Consider the following 17,369-nt stretch of genomic DNA (forward strand, 5'->3'; position numbering starts at 1 on the left):
GCTGCAAATCGCCTCTTTTTATCATTTATTTAGATTTTGAACACATTCCATCACTAGGGAGCATCCTTTGAACACTGACTGGCTGCTCTGAGTGGGAAGGTGCCACAATGAGTGAGCCGAGGTGATGCTGAAACGGAGGCTGCAAACTTCCCCAGGTGCTAGCAGTTAAGAGACATCCCTCACCAGCAGGGCAGCTGCTTTGATTGAGAATTTCTGCACTGAAAATCTATGCCTGGCGCTTGCCAGCTTCTGCTTGCCTTGCTGTAAATTGAGGTAGATGAGCTTCTGCTTGGCTGGAATCTTCTGCATGCAAAGTGGAAAGGACCAGCCAGCTTCCAGAATGATAACCAACAAAAGCATTATAAATGATAGATATGCACCTTCATGCCTTTTCAGGCTATCTGTGACTGAGGTGGGGAAATTCTTTTTCAACCCAAGGGCTACATGCCCTTCTAGGCAACCTCCCAGGAGGCCACATGCTACAGTGGGCAGAGCCAGAATGTGGGTGGAGCAACAAATGCTGATTTAGTCACACATCACTCTCTAGCCTCTGTCCAAGTAAGCAAAAAGCATTATCAGAGTTCAAGGACACCTTCCAGCAAAGCAGAAACACACGAGGAGGATGCAAAGCAGGGAAGGTGAGAGGTGTGGCCTGGGGGAAAGGGCTGTTCCTGGGGGGTGGGGCTGTGGCCCAGGAAGATAGCTGAGGGCCAGATAGACAGGTTAGGGGCAGTGGCATAGCGTGGGTTGCCAGTGCCCAGGGCTGTGTATTCAACTGCCTAATGGCATCTGCATCACCTAGGAAACCACAGCTGCAGTGATAAGAAGAATCATTCCATTCTATGGAAAGGTCACTTCCTGGTTCGTATGGAGAAGTCGTTTTCAATGAAGCCAGCGAAGGAAGCATGTAGCTGTAATGAGGTGGCATTGGGCGTTGAAAGTTTGTGCTCCTAATAATTTTGTGCCCGGGGCAACCACCCCTGTGTCCCCCATGCTACACCACTGGTTTGCTCTCTCTCTCTCTCTTGCTCTCTCTCTCTCTCTCGCTCTCTCTCTCTCTCACACACACATTCACATTTGCGCGCGCTCTCTCTCTCTCTCTCTCTCTCACACACACACACACACAGAGTCATGGGCCCTGTGGAGGTGTCCTGGAGGGAGTGGTCAGTTCAGGAGGAGAAGTGAAAGGAGCTTGAGGAGCTGAAAAGGAAGGAAGGGAGGGAGGGAGGAAGGAAGGAAGATATTTTCCTTACTCTGAGTAAGCTACCAAACTACATGCGGTTGTAGCTGTACTGCGATTCTGAGATACCCTCCTGATTTTGCATCTGCTGTTGCTGCAAACCAGGATGAGGCACATGTGACAATATTTGTCACAAACTCTTTCTCTCTGGTGCCTCCATATCTCCTGGATGCAGCCCTTCAATCTGCACATTCCTATCAGCAAAGGCACACAGGTCTGTACGTGCGGAACAGATATTAGGCATTTACTGCGAGGTGTTCTGTTGAACACCACCTGCTGTTCAACATGAAAAGTTGATGTTCCACAAAGCCACGAGCGGAAGGCTCCAAAAGAACTGTTCCGGGACAGCAGGCAACATTACGTGCTTAGAAAGAGGGCTGGGCAAATTAACAATACGCAACACAGAACCTTAGGAAAAGAGGCTGCGAGCAACCTGTGCATTGTTACAGATCATTCCTGCTCTATGGGACAAAGGACTTCTTCTTCTTTTGCTTGTAGCTACCACATGGGCACTGGCTACCAGGCCTAGTGGGTTCTGCATTGCAGTCAATGGGCGGGAAATGCACTGGTTGGATCACAGCAAAAGATAAACAATGGTGCTCAACAGCCATACTAACAGAAAAATAAAAACAAGACTAAAGCTGTGCTCTCCAGTTTCCATTTATATATTTTGCTTTTGCTTTTAAAAAAAGCTGTTTTGGAGCTGTAGAAACATTTCCTCAAAACATACAATTATTCACCATTCTGCCACCCACATCAGCTTGTTTGGCACTGTTGTGTGCCCTTGTTGCTGAGTTTCTCTTCTCCTTCTCCCTGGATTAGTCATAGGCATGGTCCTAGACCATTCAGGACAACATAGTGAATGGGATGATGTTGTAAAACTGCTGTCTCAATCAGAATGAATCAGTCTCATTGTATATATAAATATACAATATATGTTTTATTGGTATAAAACAAATATAACAATACATAAATAACACTCAAATCCCACTGAGGCAAAGTTCGTGAGTTGTGAGTTCTTTGTTTCCAATCTGAAAACATCGTTTATATCAAAGATTTGTTAACCCAGATTATCTTTCCGGAGTGATCTCTGTGTAGCAGGCAGTTTGTAATTATGTTAATTCATTGCAGAAAAGATCATAAATCTATACCAGTCCATATCAAGGCTATCAGTTTGATTAGTATTTATACGTGGCTTCATGCAGTCAGTCAATCCATCAGAGCAACAATCCATAGCTGTTTGTGCTAAGTTTCAAATATATTAGAAACAAGGCCTTTCCAAATATTTAAAACACCTCAAAATTATCATTATTACTACACATTTATTTATACCTCACCTTTTTCCCTGAAAGGGACACGGGTGGCGTTGTAATCTAAACCACAGAGCCTAGGGCTTGCCAATCAGAAGGTCGGTGGTTCGAATCTCCACAGCGAGGTGAGCTCCTGTTCCTCAGTCCCTGCTCCTGCCAACCTAGCAGTTTGAAAGCAAGTCAAAGTACAAGTAGATAAATAGATACCGCTCCGGCAGGAAGGTAAACAGCATTTCCGTGCGCTACTCTGGTTCGCCAGAAGTGGCTTAGTCATGCTGGCCACATGACCCGGAAGTTGTTTGCAGACAAACGCTGGCTCCCTTGGCCTATAGAGCGAGATGAGCGCCGCAACCCCAGAGTCGTCCGTGACTGAACCTAATGGTCAGGGGTACCTTTACCTTTACCTTTTCCCCTGAAAAGGACTCAAGGTGGCCTATGTATGAAGATATGAACAGCTAAAAGCATAGAGGAACAACTATACCGGTAATTAAAAAGCAATTAAACATTGATAGAATTAAAACTCTGTGTGTGTGTGTGTGTGTGTGTGTGTGCGCGCGCGCACTCTCTCTCTCTCTCTCTCTCTGTTAAAATCATACAAATAATTACAATAAAAAGAAGCACAGCATCAGCCCTTTCATTGATAGCAGTCACTTCCCCAAAGTCTGTTGTAACAAGAAAGTTTTCACCTGCCAGAGGAAGGACAACAAGGAGGAAGCCAATCTAACTTCTTTTTTAAATAAAAGTAATATTTATTACTTTTCCAACCATTTAAACACTACAAAAAAAGAACAATACAATACAAAAACACTACACAACACTAACACATTAAACTAACAAAACAGAACAACAACAAACAAAGACAGTTTAAAACACCTCAAACATTTTCAATATCTTATCTTTCATTCATTTCAACGACCTCCTCACACCTCCCTTTTGTATTCCACTTCTGTTAATTGTCTCAGCAATTCCTTTCCATCTTCCTCTGTTTTCTATCCTATAATTATCTTAACACATTCTAGCCTTATTTTTTTCCTTTAATGTTCTATTAATCTATTTATACTTAATTCTTTATAACATTTCTACTAAAGCCATATAACTTCATTCCAACATTCTTCTAACATTCATTAATTTTACAATATTTCTGTAAATAGTCTTTAAACTTTTTCCAGTCTTCTTCCACCGACTCTTCTCCCTGGTCTGGGATTTTGCCAGTCATTTCCGCCAATTCCATATGGTCCATCAACTTCATCTGCCATTATCCAACACTTCAGTGTTTTCAAGAAGCAGCCATGCTCTCTGCCAGCAAAAAGCAGCTGGTTCACAACAAAGTTTAAGGTCTAGCAGGGCAAATCCACCTCCTTCTTTGGCATCAGTCAATATCTTAAATTTTACTCGAGGCTTCTTGCCCTGCCAAACAAATCTGAAAACATCCCTCTGCCACCTCCTGAAACAATCCATCCCATCCGAAACTTGCAATGTTTGAAACAAAAGCAACATCCCCGGCAACACAGCAACACTCATCCCCACCACAGCAACTCGGCCCAACAATGACAACTTCAAATTTGCCCATATTTCCTATCCCTCTTCACTTCAATCCAACATCCTTCACAATTATCCTTAAATAGATTCACATTTTTTGCAGTCACGCTATCCCCCAAATACCTCTCTTTCTCAACCAATGTTAGACCTGTCTCCTCCTGAAACTCTGTCAAGCTTTCTTTTTCCAATTCAGGTAGGGCTCTGATCCTCAAATTCATCTGTTTTTCTTTAAGTTCAATCATAACAAGCGTCAACTTATGTTCATCAAGTTGTCTCTGTAGGGCTGGGACTCTCTCTCTCTCTCCAGTTGTGTTGCTTTACATTCAGCAGCAACGACTTTCTCCCTGGCTTCATCCGCAGTTTGCCGTATCAAAGTAGATTCCTGTATCAATTTCTGGATGCTTTCTGTATTGGTATTCACCTTTTGTCCCGGATTATTTATACTTTCTGAAATTAAGTCAATTTTAATATTTATAGCATCCACTTTCGCTGTTCCAGCGAATGGTTTATTTCACTAATGCATCCGCTAAGGCTCTTCTGTCGACATTCCTCTTGGTTTTGAGTGTTCCTTTCCATTTGCCATAACACTTAAAAGATTCAAGGTCAATCCAGTCTCACAGTTTTTTATCTTGCAGCTGGAAATTCCCCAGCTCAGCTCTTGTAAAGCAACCAGTTTCAAAAGCTTCCACTAGGGGAAAACAGTTTCTATTTGTATTAATCAGTAGTGTCCTCTTTTAAACACAGTTCCAATAATTCAAAGTTAGTTTCAGTTTTCAGTTACTTTTACTCCTTTTTTAAAAAAACAGCTGGAGACAATAGAAACAATGTATTCTCTTGTTTAGCTAACTGTCAATGAACGTTCTAAATGCTGTCAATGAACATTCTAAAAGACATCAATCCTGCTAGCAGCCCGTTTCCAGGGTCAGAGCGGCGGTATTTTAGCTCTCTTCACTCTCTCCTACAGGCATATTCAGTCCACCACTTCCCCCCCCCCTCTTCTCCTGTCTCCAAGGGGGGTGGGTTAATGTTCTTTGCTGATGGAAATTTAGTCTTTTACAAAAGGCTTTCCAAGACTTCAGCTTGCAACCTCATTACTTCAGTCTATTTACAAAAGGGGGAGGCGGACTTCCTGTATTGAACCTCCCCGTTTTGATGCCAAATTAAACGTTTAAAAATCCAATTCTCCCACTTCAGCTCTACTCACGGGTAATTACTTTAGAGTCAAATTGTCCACAGAAAAAAGTCAGTGCTGTCTGGCAACAGCCATGCGGCTTCGCTCTGTGGAAGAAGCAGACGATTCGAAGCACCGCGCCGCTCACCCTACGTCGCTCCGGACCCACGAAACCGGGTTTCCCCGCGAGTAGGGGAGGCGCAAAATGTGCCCGCCAAATCCCACGCTCACAGGCTTCTCCCGCCTGTGATTTTTTACGGGTCTCTGCCTTCGCCGTGGCGGCCAGACCCAAATTCCCACGGGGCAAATTCCTCCCGATCAGAGGAATTCCACCATTACCGGAGGCACCAACCCGGAAGTCCCAGCCAATCTAACTTCTTTAGGGAGGGAGTTCCAAAGTCTGGGAGCAGCCACTGAGAAGATCTACCAAGCCTGTGGTGGTCGTGGTGAGGGGTGGGGTGGAACTGAGACAAGAGCCTCCCGCAGAGATCTCATAGCCTGGGCAGCTTTGTTTGAGGGAAGATAGTGTTATATAAAATAAATATAAGTAAACCTTTCTACAAAAGACCAAGGTTTTCTTCACTCAACATGGAAGAATAGTGGCATTTGGGGGACTTGGTGTAATCTACTGATTTATTATTGCACTGGCTTCTTCAAAAACCTTCTTCCAAAATGGATCAGTGCATAGGCAGTCCCACCACATATGGAAGCAAGCCTCCATTTTGGTGGACAAATTTATGGATGGATGCAGAGGCAGAGCTTCATGCTCCAGCACTGGGGGGGGGGCTGAGAGCAGGCAGGGGCATGGCGCCCAGCATGGGGGGGCAGTCACGACGATGGCACCCCACCAGGATCGTGGTGCTGGGGGTGGTGTGCTCCCCCTGCCCCCCTCTTCCTCTGCCAGTGGATGGATGTAACAAAGGGAGTTTTAAATCACATTTATTTGGGAGTAAGCCCAACTGAAAGAAAGTTAGAAAAGCATAATAAATGATGCACATAGTCTTGCACGAATCTCTCTACTGCCCTGAGGATGTGACACCCATCCTATTTGGGACTGACAGAGAAAACATTTGTAGCCTTGGATTTGAACACAGAGGCAGAATTTGCTGAGTGCTTCAGTAGATTTGCTGGATAGGAAGCAGACTGAAGAGTCTGTGGGGGACCATATTGTTGCTTTGGGGGATCTGAAGCAGAATTAGCAATTGTGCTTTGATTGTTCTGCCTGTTATTTGTTTTCATTGTGTTTTGCATGTATGCTCTCAAATAAAAGAAATATTACAAAGACACCACAGTTCACTCTCAAGTGATCACATCCTAAAGAAATTAAACCCTGCAGCGCTGCTCCTGAACTTCTCATCACTTGGGGAAGTAGGGAACCCTTCCAGTTCCACTGCCTAATAATAATAATAATAATAATAATAATCATGGGGAAATGAGGGCAAATGAAAATATATGAAATGCTTCTCAGAGTTAGTCATGGTTTGGTCCCAGCCAACCGGGAATCATACAGTCAGGGGTATGAGATTACAATGCTACATAGTCAATCAGATCTGCCTATGTGGTGACATCACTGCAGGAAAGTGAACCCAATTGAGAGCAAGTGAAGACAATGTAAATGAACAGGCAGGCAGAGCTGGGATGTTGTCTGGGAGTTTTTGTTGGAGGGTGGATGTTGTTGCTGTAATTGATGTTAATTTTACATATGGATCTTATGATTTATGTGGAATTTTTTCAATTCAGTTGCATACTTTTTGATGTTTTGTTTATTGTTTATGACTAGTTTTGTTAGGTTTGTAGTTAAGTAATTTTATAGGTTGTCAGCCACCTTGCACATCATTTGAATTTTGAAAAGGCAGCATAAAAATAAATGATTGGTTTTTGCAGGACATGGTGAGTATTTTTTAAAAAAGAAAATCAGCCTAATCAAAGCAAAGTCGAGTGCTTCAGACTTACACAACTTGTGAACCATTAAATTTAATCCAGACCATCCTGCCAGGTGCTTGAGAATCCCCCTCCTACTATTTTGGACCTTTGGGTCCATCACATGCTTTTTCATGGAGGTGTATTCACAAATACAAGCCTCCTACCTACATTCCCAAGTGTGCCATGCCCCCACTAGAGGATCACTCCTGCAAGGAGGTTCTGCCCCCCCCCAAAAAAAAACCAGTGGCGTCTGGGAGCAGTCCATGCCAATTATCAAGGAGAAGCCAGGGAACTTAGGGGAGGCTATCTGGGGTCCCTTGGTGCAAGAGGGGAGCTCCTCCTCTTGAGGAGTCACAGCCACCCCTGAACCACTGGGCATAATGGTGACTTAAAAGGCAGGCCAGGACCCTCACGCTCAGGAGGTGTGCCTGTTTGCAGACAACAAGACAATTAAATTATCAGATTCTATCTGTCTTGACATTAACCCAGAAGTAACTGCAAGGGTGGCTGAGGTTCTTGTCAATGGTATCTCTTAGAGTGGCGAACGGCACTATTAGCAGGAAGAAATTCAAGTGAAAATCCTCGTTATCACATATTTTACATGGCTGTTTATTTTGTGTGTGTGTGTGTGTGTGTGTGTGTGTGTGGATGTTTTATGATAGCCTGTACTTGTACTGCCTAATAAAGGTTTGGCAAAGTAAGTAGAAAAAGGATTCCTCATGAGTAAAGTGCACCCTGTGAGTTGGGCCCTCCTCACGTAAGGACATCTTCCAGAAGCCTCTAAGGAGCTGCAGCTGAACACTGGGTGTTCTTGCTTACACCAACACAGTCTTGTGTTTGTCTTGGGATGCCTTCTGAGCAACATTTGGACTGCTTTTGCACCTGCCTGCACTGTTGCTCTTTATTTGCCCAGGCTTTGGCCTGCTTCTCAACTCTGCTGTAGAACCTATCCCGCCTTGGGCATGCTTGAGGCAGGATAAAATGATACAGTCCAGGAAACAAACAGCCACAGGCTCCTGCTGACTATATAAACTGACCCAACACCCATATCTCTCCATTTGGGCATCATGCAGAAGCAGTGACTGAGGATATCACGAGCTGTTCTTGATCTCTGAGTGCTAAATTTCGGGAAGAAACGATAGCCCTTTCTCCTATCTTATTAGGTTCCCAAATGGATGTCATTTATATGTTGTGGAGGAGCAGAAGATCTAGGCAAGAGGGCACAAAATAAAGCAATCCCCTGTTATCTTATGCCTTCTGTTCATTCATATTCCTTTAGCGAGCCATGCTCTCCCCATCTGATACAGGAGGAACTACATACACTTGTCGGCTGATTTTAGCTTTCCTAGGTGTATTGTTTACATGATAGGACTTTGCTGGTTTTAAACCTGCAGATAACAGGAAATTGCTCAGTTCCCATGGTGCTTGTACCACGGTTGTTTTAGCGCTCTCCAAAGTTGGCAGTGCACTAAGCTTAGCGGTGACGGGACGGAGTCAGAACCATAGTCCAAAATGCTGTTGGTCTTCAGCTGATGGATCATACATCACCAAGGGCAATCTACACCAGCAGCACCATGCCTGGATTGCTCAGTTGGTTAGTGCAGGATGCTGATAATGCCAAGGTTGCACATTTGATTCCCATATAAGACAGCTGAATATTCTCTGATTCTTAGTGTCCTTTCCAGCTCTACAGTTTTATGATTCTATGAAGGAGAAGGGTTTTTACCTTAGTGGAAGAACATCCAATTTGCTTGCAGATGGTCCTAAATTCAGCCCCTTGTAGGGCTGGGAGCATGCCTTTCTGAAACCTTAGAAAACTGATGCCAGTCTTGAGCTAGATGGACCAATGATCTGTCAATAAGGCAGCTTCCTGTATTCCCATGACACCATTTTTCTATCTATTCTGCCGCCCCCCCAAAAAGAGACACAGAGACTTTCCTAAACCAGGGCTGCGGAACCTGCAGCTCTCCAAATGCGGTTGGACTCAATCTCCAGTCAACCTCAGTCAGCATGACCAGTGACCAGGGATGATAAAGGTAAAGGGACCCCTGACCATTAGGTCCAGTCGTGACTGACTCTGAGGTTGCGGCGCTTATCTTGCTTTATTGGCCAAGGGAGCCAGCGTACAGCTTCTGGGTCATGTGGCCAGCATGACTAAGCCGCTTCTGGCGAACCAGAGCAGCGCACGGAAACGCCGTTTACCTTCCCACTGGAGTGGTACCTATTTATCTACTTGCACTTTGATGTGCTTTTGAACTGCTAGGTTGGCAGGAGCAGGGACCAAGTAATGGGAGCTCACCCCATCCCGGGGATTCGAACCGCCAACCTTCTGATCGGCAGGTCTTTGGCTCTGTGGTTTAACCCACAGTGCCACCCGCGTCCCTGACTAGGGATGATAGGAGACCACAAATTTCCCAGTCCAGAGCTAAGTTATGAGGTGGTTTAGGGTCCCTATCCCCATAGCATGATTTCTCCTCTGTGTCCATAGCAGCTGCATCTCAGCCAGATATTCATCAGGTAGCGACTCTTGAAATGGAAGGGATGCCTGATTTCTGTGGTCAGCTGCAGAGCTTTTTTGTATTCCATTCACTACATACTCATTCTCCTGCAACCTGGTCCAGGCCCTTTAGAGCAATAGCACCAGCCTCGTGAAGCACATTACCATCTGAGATTACAGGCTCTGACAGTCTGTAAGTATTCTCGGATGCTTAAAAGCTTTCGTTTCTTGCAGGTTTTTCCAGATAGGTGAACCTCTCATTGCCTGTATGGCGACAACAGCATTTTGATGTTTTTAATGGAAGCCGTGTTTGCTCTGTTTTATTGAATTTTTACCTGTAGGCTGCTATGATATTTCATACGATTAGTGCTTTATAAATGACCAGAATAAATAAACCGTAGTGACAGGGAAAGTGCTAAAATAGCATTTGATGAATACTACTGTGGCTCACAGGAACCCTGTCTCCCCCATAGTCAGCTGTTAATTCTTGGTGCTTGGATGGTCAGATGCAAAAACGGTTGGGGCTTGTACACCAGTAATAGCTGGGCAGATGCAGATATTTCATGTATTTTTTTAGCAGGCAGGTGTAACAAGCATCCAGCCACTCTGGAAAGCACCTTGATGAGATGGTGGGAGATGCTTGATTTTAAAAGCGTGCTGGATATTTAATCCCCCTCCTCACCACTATCAATTTTGAGCCCGGGGCAACCGCCTCTGTACCCCCACAAGCAATGTTACTGCCCCTTACAATCAGAAATCATGTGTTCCTTGTGCGTACGAGTGGGCAGGGATTTCCCCTCCCCAGGTATAGTTGTGGAACTCTAACCTCAATCAGCCCCATCAACTAGCATGGCCAATGTTTAGGGGCGATGGGAGTTGTAGCCCGTTAACAGCTGGAGGGTTAAAGGTGAGTTGTTCCTGTTAGAGAGTTTGCAAAAGTGAACTATTTTGTTTTGCATTAAATAGATGCAAATAGATGTAGATAGATGGATATGGTGGTTAAAGGAGGAGGGTTTTTCTTGAAAAACTTGGCATCTGTATGGTAATTTTTGATTACTGCAGTTTTTAAAAAATCAAGTTTAGATTAAAATATACAAATGGGTTTTAAAATGGTATAATCAGGTGGCCACTCTCTTTAATGTCCCTTGACTGCACTATGATTTATCCTATATCAGGGTGTCTTGCAGCCTTAAAAAATAAAAATAAAAGAAATGGCCCCACTGCTGTGCCTTTAAGAGAGCTTTGACCAGGAGACAAAAGGATGGTGGAAGCTTCACCTGATTAATGTCTGCAAAAGTCAGCAGCTGTACAGCCTGGTTCTATTTGTGTTGACTCCAAAGGAAGTCTAACTGCTTTTGAAACCTGGGGTTGCTTTGAGCATTACGTGTAAACAAACCAGTGTTTAAGGAGACAAGCAACACCTGCTAACATTCCCTCTTTTTGCATTTATGGACAAGTTGGGCCCACTTCATCAGATGCATGGAATGCAACCCTCTGTTTCAAGATATAGATTAATATATGGCGGTAAGGGATTAGAAAGCAATGAGGCCAGAGGCCAAAACAATGCTTAAAATATATTATGGCTAATGGCAACTCAGGCAGAGTGAATATAAAATTAGCATGGTGATCTTTTACACCAGCAGTGATAGATAAAAAAATGCAGGAGCCACAGGCGCTTATAGGAAGTCAAGACCATGGGCCCGTCTAATTCAGTATTGTCTACATGGGCAGGGAGCTGCTCTTCTGGGTTTCAGACGGGTGGGGCATTCCCAGGCCTTCCAGAAGATACCAAGGACCTTCTGCACTCAAAGCAGATGCTTTGCCACTGAGCTACCACCCTCTCCACTTAGTGTAGGCCTGGACCCCAAAGCAAGTTGGGAGCCAGCCAGGACTGATCCCATGCATTGTATGGAGGATAAGAGTTACAGTCTTGCAATAAATAAACCAAATCCAAAAATCACATCTGTTTGGCGACCATTCCGGAGTCTCCTTAATCCGGAGTCACTCTGGCTACTGCTACTGCTGCTGCCGCCGCCGCTCTGAATCAAACGCCCAGCCCCCGCACCCGGCGCGCGCGCCTCGTGGGCTCTTTAACACTCCTGGCAGCGGCGCGCGAGGTTGCGGGGCTGCCGCTTTGTCAATCCCTGGATGCGAACCAATGAGTGCGCCGCGTAGGAGGGCTGTCCGCAATCCCCTATCTTGGAGCGGGTCTCGGTGCCAGACCACGAGTGGAGATAATTATTGGGAAGGAGTCTCGCTCTCGCTCCGGTTTGGGCTGCAAGCAAGCAGGCAGGCAGGCAGGCGCTGGATTGTGTGGCTTTCTCTCCCCTGCGCCTCTCCATTCCGTCCGTAATAATCATCGTCGCAGAAGCAAGCTCTTGTCTGTCTGTCTGTCTGTCTCTCTCCGCAAGCTCAAGAGGGGATCGGACAGGGGAGGGGAAAAAAAAGAAGCAGCTGAAACCGACAAGCCCGGAGCGCGATAGCTCTTACAAACCTCGGTCCCTTAGCATGACTGGACTTCTGGCGAAAATGCACACCCCTCTCTTTTGGGCGGTCTTGGCCGGGATGGCCTCGCTGTTCTTCTTCCAAGGTAAGGAGACGACTCCAGATTTTTGCACCGCGGGTTCGAATTCTGCTTCTCGCCTCGCCTTGGCTGGCTTCCCTCTGCTGCAAGGGAGAAGAAGCAGGGAGGTTTGGAAGACCACCCCCCTCCTTTCCCACAGATGCTTTCTGTTCCCCTTTTTCTTTTTATTCTCTTCAACCCCCCCCCTCCCGGTTTTGCAAAATAGATTATCGATCCGATTCTCGCAGCTGCTGGCGGAGCCGCGCCGGGTGCGCAATTTGTGGCTTGTGTGTTGATGGCTTAATTTGCTTGTGCGTTTGGATTAGTCGTGATTCCGGAGCGTGTGAGGCTCTCTCTCTTACTCTCCCATTCTCCGAACCTCCCCATCACCCCTACCTCCGCCGCGTTTCTCCGATAGAGATCAGCGCCGGTACGATGCAAACAAATGTTTAAAAAAGGCATGTGATCGAGTTGTCAATTTGAGCGAGCTCTCGGGACGCCCATTGGTCTTCTTCCTCCTCTTCTGGATGGGATCTTCTTTAAGAGGCGGAAGGGATGAAAAACTTCAGCGGACAAACTTCTGCGGTTACTAAGTGGAAGAGGAAAGGGTTGTTAGGGGAGGGAGACGGGGAAAGCAAGGGCCAGAATTATATCCCCCCCCCTTCCTTCTGGATCGCAGCCTTTCCTTCCAAAAACCTTCTCAAAAGCTGCCGCCGTTCTGTGTAAAGCAAATGGTGGATATTTGGGGAAGGTAAAAGAGAGGGGGGGGGGGGACAAATAACTTCAATAGTAATGGGGTGTGCAAGCTTTTACGGTGGGTGTTGCTAAGCATTCAGGGGCACCCGTAATAAGAGAGATAAACTTCTTTTCTCTGTTTTATTGGGTTGCCAAAGCTACGGTGAGAAGGATGGATACAGGGAGCGCACGCCCGAGCCTGTCTCTATGGAGGGTTGAGGAAGTGTTCTTGTGAGGGAGCCAAGCCTTCTCCAGCTGCTGTTGATTTCCCTTTTCGCGTCTCCTTGTTTTGGCTTTGATTTCTCTCCACTACTGTTAAGATGGTGCGACTTTGTTGCTGCTGAGTAGGATCTCCCCTTTAGCAATGCGTGTTCCGTCGCACGCCCTTCTGCTTTTAAGGAAAATGGGAGGGGGGGCTTCTGAGGTGTAGACTGAAAGGCATTTACTACAGAGAGTGCTCCTCTCCCTCTCTACCCCCCCCTCTTGTTCAGCCACCAGATGCTGAAGAGCCTCCTGCATCTTTAATAGTCAGGTCAAAGAGGGGAGTTTGGGCAGCCGCGGCTGTGTCATGCAAGGTATACCCACCTAAATCCTCTCTTGGACACAGCTGCTAAAGAAGCCATGTCCACTTCAGCAGCTGGTGGCGACACCCTAAACACTGGTCGGTTGGCCTCCGAGATATGAAACACCCCCATCGCCCTGTCATATTTGGCTGGACTTGCAAACAGAACTGTCTCTCTAGTTGCTTAAATGGGCTGCAAAAAGCCAGGCTTCGTAGGGGGTCAAGGGTAGGCTTGAGAGATGTCCCTTGATGCTTCTCTGCCCCTCCAAGAGGCTTTCAGCCTCCTTCCGCCGGCTGAGGCCTTTCCATAAACTTGATTAAATACTTTCCTCGTAATCCTCCCTGACCCCTCCAACTGAGGTCAATAGACTTGACGGAGACTTAATTCACTTCCGTTTGGAGCCAGACAGAGACCCCCGGGATAGAAGGGTGCTAGTGGGGAGAGAAGTGGCTTCGAGGAAAGCAGGGTGATGCACATGAGGCAACTCCACAGGGATGGGCTGGCAGCTCGGTGTGGGAAGCAGGGAGACAGATGTGCACAGAGCTGGGGCATGTCTGTGCATTTCATTGGTGGGGGGAGGACGGACGGACCCATGTTTCTGCCTTGCAAAGATGTCAGTTTGTGTTTGTTTCTGCACAACCATCTGGAGATGCCGGCACAAGCTGTTCATTCCACGAGAGGCTTGTGCTTTTAGAAGAAAGGTGTTGCGTTTCTGCAGATCATCTGGGGTATGATCCTCGGTGGTCAGAAAATGTCTGCCTTGTGTGGAAGTGGAGCTTACTCCTGTGCCAGAAAGGTTTCTTGAATCACAGAGCTGTTCGCCCTCTTGTTCTTGCCTGGGACTTGTACCCTGGGAAAGCTGTTGCAAGAACTGCACACAATACATTGGTCTTGCAGAGTGGTTGAAAGGGGCTTTGGACATTCCCCCTCCGTAGCTTGGTGCTAGGACAGCTGCTTTCCATGCAGAAGGTTGCAGGTTCGATCCCTGGTATCTTCAGGTTAGGATTGCAAGAGCCTCTGTTCTGAAGCCCTGAACACTGCCAGCTAGTGTTAACAATACTGAGTTAGATGGACCAATGGTCTGATTGACTATAAGGCAGCTTCCCAGGTGGTTTATAAAGACAGGTGCTTATTTTAGTATTTCACTTCCATGTATCTAAAAGTTCATGTGTGCACACTTATCCCCACATTAGGAGCGCAGGAATCTGCCTAGTACTGAATCATAACATTGGTTCAAGCAACTTGGTTTGTCTACACTGCCTGGCAGCAGCGCTCCAGGGTTTCAGAATTAAGACATTCCCACGCCTTCTTGAAGATGCTGGGGATTATATCTAGTAGGCAACTAGAAGCTTATGGAAAATTCCCAGGCAGGACTCAAGAGCAACAGCATTCTGCCTGCTCTTGATTTCCAGGAACTGGCACTCAGAGGCAAGGGACAGCCTGTCAAGAAGAAGCATTACTATTGAGCTGCAGCCCTCCCACTTGCTTTCTTTTTTGGAGTTTCTCAGCCTGGCAACCCAAACTCACCCCCATCACCATGAGACGATAGATGTTTGGACTGGAGTTATGTGCACAAATGGCTTCTTGAAATTCTGGCAGGGAAACTGGGTTGGGGGGACAGCAGCTGTTTTGCTGAATTTCTCCAGGGGGAAGAGAGCTTCTCCAGCAGTTTCTGTGAAGTGGGGCTTAACACTAGCAGTTTTTCCCACCCCATAAGTGTCATCTGCCCATCACTGCAAGCCACAGTAGTGTTGCCCACCTGCCATCATTTGGCATTTTCCAAAAATGCCCTGATCTAGTGTGATTCTGGGGCATTGTAGGAAAAGTGAGTGACTGATAACAAACACATATATAAGTTGGTCTTTTTCTAGGGAGTGCGGATGTGGTGGGCAAATCACATTTTTTTCCTCAGCCAAAATGTCTTCTGGCTTGGACTGTATTATCACAGTGCAGTTACTCTCTTGAATGTTCACTTGTGTAAAAAGCTCCCTGCAGGCCGAAAGCCAGCACATCTAGGAGAAAGGTTTAGGGTAGCTTCTCCTTTTATTCTCCTTGATGTGCTGGCTTTTTACAAGCAGGGAGTTTAATGTTCAAGACTGCCAGAGTGGAACTGCCCATACCATTGCAATCTCATTCTCCATATTAGTTCAGTGGCTTATCAAGTTTTGCGCTTTCTTCAACTTTCCTCTCCTTCCCTGCACCCTTAATGCCTTTTCTGGGCACACCAGAGTCCTTGTTTATTACCTGCCATGATTTGTCAACTTATTTTTTTGTGGGAATTCTTCCTAACGGTTTCTACCCCGCTGCAAATGTTCTACCCCCTGCAGCCACAAAGGAGGCACACTCCTCAGGGCAGCCCCTAGCTGAAGTTCGGGGTTCTAAATTCTGAGCTACGCTGATGGTAGTTGGGTAGCTGGCTTGTGGTACATATATCATACTTTTCTGTGTATAAGACGCCCCCTATTTTGGGGGACTCAAAATTAAGAAAATGGGAGGAGATGGCACAGAGTTGTTGAGCTTTTTTTGGGGGGGAATTAACCAGGATTATTGTGCTTTTTAAAAGGGGTGGTGGCTGAAAATTGCTCACCAGCACATGTCGCAAAATTTGCCTCCTGTCTGTCCCACTACCGGCAGAGGCTGCCAATCACCCAACCAACTGCTGCAGCATCAGCCAATCAACACCAACCATTGACGCAACAACAAATAACACTCACAGTAGTAGCTGACAGTCATGGCAGCAACCAATTAAAACGCCCACCCTATGCACTATCCATCTATAAGATGACCCCTACTTTTTAGCATGATTTTTAAAGAAAAAAAACATAGTTTTATACACGGAAAAGTACAGCATATGCTGCAGATACCTCCAAAAGTTGAACTGGTTTTAGACATTTGCCATTACTTTGTGATCACCTTTTTGTGTTCTGACAGTCTTTCCTCTTCAAACGCAGCCTGTGAAACTTTGCCCATGAAATTTTTGCCACTTCAGAACTGACCCATCCCCCTTCAAAAAAGTATGGGCTCCTTTAAGTCCCTTTGAATCCCTTTGTCTATATATTTTTGAAAGAGGGTAGGGAGTACAAAGTTGACTTCAACCATCTCGTTTCTCCTATGGCTTTGTCCTTTGATTCTGGACAATCCATATGTCTTGTGTAGTGGGGGTCCTTTGAGCCTGCACACTCTGATGACACAGAGAATTCATTGGGTCTCTTTGGTGCCTTACAGCAAAGGAAGGCTTAGCAATAGGCAATCTGTCTTTCAAGGAAGCTTGCTTGCTATCCTTGATGCTCTCATTCAGTAATCTTGGATAAGCATCTGGGAAATGCAGACATTCTAGGAAATATTGTAGCTTAGCGGCAGAACACATGCAGAAAAGTCCCCCTTTCAATCCCTGACCTCTAGCAGGTGGGGAAAAGACCCCTGTCTGGAGACCTTCTGTCAGTCAGTTCAAAACCAGGGGTGGGCAGGTTTCAGGCTTGCATGAATTTCTTCATGTTTTCCTCTCCTAGAACAATAATATCTAGCATCCAGCTGCAAAATAATTTCTCAGCCAGGTGGACATACTCATAAGAATTAAGAGTGCCTTGGGCCCAGGAATTCATTATTAGTATCACAACTAAGCTCTTGCAAGTCCTTTCATACACAAACCTTTTGCAGAAGTAGCGAGAACGCTTTCTCCTTTAAAGTAATTTTCTTTCCCAGCAAACTAGTGTTTGTGTGTGTGGTAGCTACTGCTGTTTGATAAGAAATACAGAGGCAGGATCTCTTGTGGATATACAAGAGTCACCCAGAGATCTACCACAAGATCCTGATTTACCTTTTATCCAT

The 17,369-nt window shown here is 45.8% G+C and overlaps 1 protein-coding gene across 9 annotated transcripts in view; it reads left to right on the forward strand.

Annotated features, from left to right (window-relative positions):
* The first annotated feature begins 11,779 nt into the window (after positions 1-11,779).
* Positions 11,780-17,369, forward strand: part of NTM (neurotrimin) — a 799,838-nt gene continuing 794,248 nt past the window's right edge. For 7 of the 9 annotated variants that reach the window (XM_082201510.1, XM_082201511.1, XM_082201512.1 and 4 more), the window contains exon 1: positions 11,780-12,270. In XM_082201510.1, the coding sequence (XP_082057636.1) occupies positions 12,189-12,270 (82 nt within the window). In that variant the 5' untranslated portion in view covers positions 11,780-12,188. The remainder of the gene's footprint in view (positions 12,271-17,369) is intronic. The other 2 variants (XM_082201516.1, XM_082201517.1) reach the window with 1 other exon arrangement.

Source organism: Podarcis vaucheri (assembly GCF_965113315.1).
Source record: "Podarcis vaucheri genome assembly, chromosome: 15".
NCBI lineage: Eukaryota > Metazoa > Chordata > Lepidosauria > Squamata > Lacertidae > Podarcis > Podarcis vaucheri.